The sequence below is a fragment of the Otolemur garnettii genome, unplaced genomic scaffold (genome assembly GCF_000181295.1).
Source record: "Otolemur garnettii isolate 467f Iridium unplaced genomic scaffold, OtoGar3 scaffold00001, whole genome shotgun sequence".
NCBI classification, from domain to species: domain Eukaryota; kingdom Metazoa; phylum Chordata; class Mammalia; order Primates; family Galagidae; genus Otolemur; species Otolemur garnettii.
In genome coordinates, this window is record NW_003852396.1 from 28,387,648 (window position 1) to 28,392,643 (window position 4,996).

Below are 4,996 nucleotides of genomic sequence, written 5' to 3' on the forward strand. Positions count from 1 at the left end.
TTTTTTTTTTGAGACAGAGCCTCAAGCTGTCCCCCTGGGTAGAGTGCTGTTGCATCATGGCTCACAGCAACCTCCAACTCCTGGGCTCAAGTGAGTCTCCTGCCTCAGCCTCCCAAGCAGCTGGGACCACAGGCGCCCGCCACAACGCCCGGCTATTTTTTGGTTGCAGGCGTCATTGTTATTTGGCGGGGCCCTGGCTGGATTCAAACCCGCCATCTTAGGTGTATGTGGCTGGCGCCTTAGCCACTCGAGCCACAGGCACCGAGCCAGACAGATAGACTCTTTTGACCAACCAAAGATGACAGAAGAAAAGAGATATTTCAGCCAGATATGATGGCTCAAGCCTATAATCCTAGCACTCTGGGAGGCCAAGGCGGGTGGATAGTTTGAGCTCACGAGTTTGAGACCAGCCTGAGCAAAAGCAAGACCCCATCTCTACTAAAAATAAAAAAACTAAGGCAAGAAGATTGCTTGAGTCCTACAGTTGGAGGTTACTGTGAGCTATGATCCTACAGCACTCTACCCAGGGCAACAGCTTGAAACTCTGTCTCAAAACAAAAACAAAAACAAAATCAAGAAAGAGAAGGTGAAACAAAAAGCTTTTAAATTGGTATGATTCTGCATTTTTAAAATTTTTTAATTTTTTCAGACTCTCAAGTAGCTGGGACTACAGGTACCCACCACAATGCCCGGCTATTTTTTCATTGCACTTATCTTTGTTGTTTAGAAGGTACCAGTAAATGCTAATTCCCTCCTTTTGAACCCTACCCACTGAGCTACAGGCACCGCCCGTGCATTTTTGAATTTTTATACGTAAGTATTAATTGTATAACTTTTTTTTTTTTTTGACAGAGTCTCACTAGACTGCTACCAATACAGGTGTGAGCCTAGTCTTAGGTATAAGAGCAGAATAAGAAAAAATAAAAATATCACTGTAACAAATGGTAACAAAGATTAGACAATACAAATAAAATATTTAGCACAATGTGTGATCCATAAGTATTATTTCCCTTTTTGTTTTTCTCTTTCCACTCTAATCAAATGAATCAGCCTTGAGCTTTTAACAATAATAATAATGAATAACATGAATAGAATACTTCATATTCAGAAAGAAGTTCCCAGGTCAAGCATGGTGGCTCACCCTTGTAATCCTAGCCTGGGAGGCTGAGGCAGATGGATTGCTTGAGCTCCGGAGTTCAAGACCAGCCTGAGCAAGAGTGAGACCCTGTCTCTACTAAAAATAGAAAAACTGGCTCAGTGCCTATAGCTTAATGGTTAGGTGCTGGTCATATGCACTGGGGCTGGTAGGTGTGAACCCGGCCCAGGCCTGCTAAATGACAACGACAACGAAAACAAAAAAAAAATAGCCGGGCGTTGTGGCGAGTGCTTGTAGTCCCAGCTACTTGGGAGGCTGAGGCAAGAGAATCACTTAAGCCCAAAAGTTTAAGGTTGCTATAAGCTGTGACACCACGGCACTCTATCAAGGGTGACATAGTGAGACTCTGTCTCAAAATAAATAAAGAAAGAAAAATAAATACGTAAATAAATAAATAAAAATAGAAAAACTAGCCAGGCATTGTGGCAGGCAGCTATAGTCCCAGTTACTGGGGAGGCTAAGGCAAGAGGACTGCTTGAGCCCAAACCTTATAGTTCACAGCACTCTACTGAGGGTGACAAAGTGAGATTCTGTTGAAGAGAAGGAACAGAGGGAGGGAGAAAGAAAGGAAGAGGAAGGAGAAAGGGAAGCAAGGAAGTTCCAAATGCATTATCCTACTACTATTCTCATTTTATAGATGACATGACAGACTAGGGAGGTGAAGTAATTTTTTATTTTTATTTTATTTTTTTTTCAGAGACAGAGTTTCACTTTATTGCCCTCCGTAGAGTGTCGTGGCGTCACAGCTCACAGCAACCTCCAACTCCTGGGCTTTGGCAATTCTCTTGCTTCACCCTCCCGAGTTGCTGGGACTACAGGCACCCACCACAACATACGGCTACTTTTTGTTGCAGTTTGGCCAGGGCTGGATTTGAACCCACCACCTTGGTATATGGGGCCAGAGCCCGACTGGCTGAGCCACAGGTGCCGCCCTAGAGGTGAAGTAATGTAATTTTTTTTTCCCCTCAGTTTTTGGCCAGGGCTGGGTTTGAACCTATCACCTCTGGCATATGGGGCCAGTGCCCTACTCCTTTGAGCCATAGGTGCCACCCAAGGTCTTTTTTTTTGAGACAGAGCCTCAAGCTGTCCCCCTGGGTAGAGTGCTGTGACATCACAGCAACCTCCAACTCCTGGGCTCAAGCAAGTCTCCTGCCTCAGCCTCCCAGGTAGCTGGGACCACAGGTGCCTGCCACAACACCCGGCTATTTTTTTTGGTTGCAGCCATCATTGTTGTTTTTGGCGGGCCCGGGCTGGATTCAAACCCACCACCTTGGGTGTATGTGGCTGGCGCCTTAGCCACTTGAGCCACAGGCGCTGAGCCAAGGTGAAGTAATTTTTAAAGTAAATGATGAAGTCATTTTTGACTCAAAATCTTTTCTTCCTATCCTGCCAAACTGCTTATATAATAGGCAATATTTTATTACTCCTAATGATCACATGATAACTGGATACAGTCCGCTAAAAGCCCTAGATCCCAAGTGAGAATCATCCAGGCCTGGTCTCCTCTCAGGCCTGTACCTTTTTTTTTTTTTTCCAGTTTTTGGCCGGGGCCGGGTTTGAACCCACCACCTCCGGCATATGGAGGCGCTGCCCAGGCTCATACCTTGTACACAGCGTCACAGTCAGCACCAGTGAGCTCAATGACATAGTCTAAGTCTTGTTGGACAATGAAACAGCTTCCATCACCTAAAAGGCATAAAGAAAATATAGGTTACAATCAAAGAGTTTAGTGCAGTCCTCCTTACTAAATCACGCCTGTGAAGATCCATGGTATCCCTTAATATATACCTTGTTACATCCATTTCCCAACCCCACTCTGAACTCCATGCCAAATATTTCCCTAGATCAAGGTACGCACTTTACTTAGAATATGTGGTTAAGCATAAAACACAGTACACAGCAGGTACTCAGTAAATGCTAATTCCCTTCTTTTGCCCCCCTCCCTCATCTATGACTTTGCATATACCATAGCTTCAGCCTTCAATGTCCATCTTTGTATTTCCAGCTGGTAAAATCTTGATTGGCTGGCATGTCACCTAGTCCCTGAAGACCTTGCTGACAGCACTCCTACCTCTAGAATTAGCTATTCTCCACATTCTCATGGAGTACTTACGTATATCAAAGTGAACTGCAGTCACATGTTCACATGTGTGTTTGTCTTACTAAGTGTGAGCTCCTTTAGGGTAGAGACATGGTGGGCATTGAGCTAACTGCTGAGGAGGAGGGGGGGATGAATAAATCATGATCCTAGAGGAACTTGGACTGGAGGACAGAGCCAATCACAATGTAGAATGATAAACTCCACTGATATGCAAATATGCCAAAGAACTGTGGAGGACCATGTCCCAATTCATCCATACATTAGGAACTGAAAACGATGTTTAATTAACTGAACTTCAGGGAAGCACTCTCAGGGAAGAACTCTCAGTTAGCCCGTGGACCCACCTTGGCTAGCAATGAATCCATCTCTGAAACTCAACAGGGACAGAACTGGTGCTCCTGATCTATGGATGACTTGCACTGGAGTCCTAGGATTCAGAGTAAAAGGAACAATTTTACTTTTTTTCTTCAAAAGCAAGGTTTGATATTCAACATGTAGTACTAACCATATAAAAACAAATATGACAAATGTGGAGAAAGATTAAACATTCGTATAGTTTTTCTCCTGGCAAGATCTTTTTTTTTTTTTTGAGACAGAGCCTCAAGCTTTTCCCCTGGGTAGAGTGCTGTGGCATCATAGCTCACAGCAACCTCCAACTCCTGGGCTCAAGTGAGTCTCCTGTTTCAACCTCCCAAGTAGCTGGGATCGGCTATTTTTTGGTTGCAGCCATCACTGTTGTTTTGGTGGGCCTGGGCTGGATTCGAACCCGCCACCTTAGGTGTATATGGCTGGTGCCTTAGCCACTTGAGCCACAGGCGCCGAGCCTCCTGGCAAGATCTTTAACTGGCAGATCAAAGAATTTCTTCAAACCACCTTAGAGTAAATTGAAACATGGCTCTAATCATGAACTAAAGTCATCATCCAAATCTTGAGTTGGTTTTTTTTTGAGACAGAGACTCACTTTGTCCCCCTTGGTAGGGTGCCATGCCATCATAGCTCACAGCAACCTCAAACTCTTGGGATCAAGTGGTCCTCTTGCCTCAGTTTTTCATTTTATTTTTTTTGAGACAGAATCTTACTATGTCACCCTTGGTAGAGTGTTGTGGTGTCACAGCTCACAGAAACCTCAAACTCTTGAGCTCGAGCGATTCTCTTGCCTCAGCCTTCCAAGTAGCTGGGACCACAGGCAACTGCCACAATGCCTGGCTATTTTTGGTTGCAGTGGTCATTGTTGTTTGGCAGGCCCGGGCTGGGTTCAAACCCACCAGCTCTGGAGTATGTGACTAGTGCCCTAGCTGCTAAGCCAAGCCCTCAGTTTTTCATTTTTAGTAGAGACAGGGTCTCACTCTTGCTCAGGCTGGTCTCAAACTCCTGAGCTCAAGAGATCTACCTGCTTCCTCCTTCCAGAGTGCTGGCATTACACGTTGTGAGCCACCACGCCAAACCCAAATCTTGAGTTTTTTTTTTTTTTTATTGAGACAGAGCCTCAAGCTGTCCCCCAGGTAGAGTGCTATGGGATCATAGCTCACAGCAACCTCCAACTCCTGGGCTCAAGCGAGTCTCCTGCCTCTACCTCCCAAGTACCTGGGACTACAGGTACCCGCCACAATGCCTGGCTATTTTTTGGTAGCAGCTGTTATTGTTGTTTGGTGGGCCTGGGCTGGATTTGAAACCGCCACCCTAGGTGTATGTGGCTGGTGCTTTAGCCACTTAAGCCACAGGTGCTGAGCCAAATCTTG

General features: G+C 45.3%; 1 protein-coding gene across 2 annotated transcripts in view; it reads right to left on the reverse strand.

Moving 5' to 3' along the window:
• The window catches only part of PAAF1 (proteasomal ATPase associated factor 1), a 39,903-nt gene that overhangs the window by 1,570 nt on the left and 33,337 nt on the right, over positions 1-4,996 (reverse strand). For both annotated transcript variants that reach the window (XM_003780911.3, XM_012801107.2), the window contains 2 exons: positions 3,602-3,684; positions 2,760-2,842 (listed from right to left, as the gene is read on the reverse strand). In XM_003780911.3, the coding sequence (XP_003780959.1) occupies positions 2,760-2,842; positions 3,602-3,684 (166 nt within the window). The remainder of the gene's footprint in view (positions 1-2,759; positions 2,843-3,601; positions 3,685-4,996) is intronic.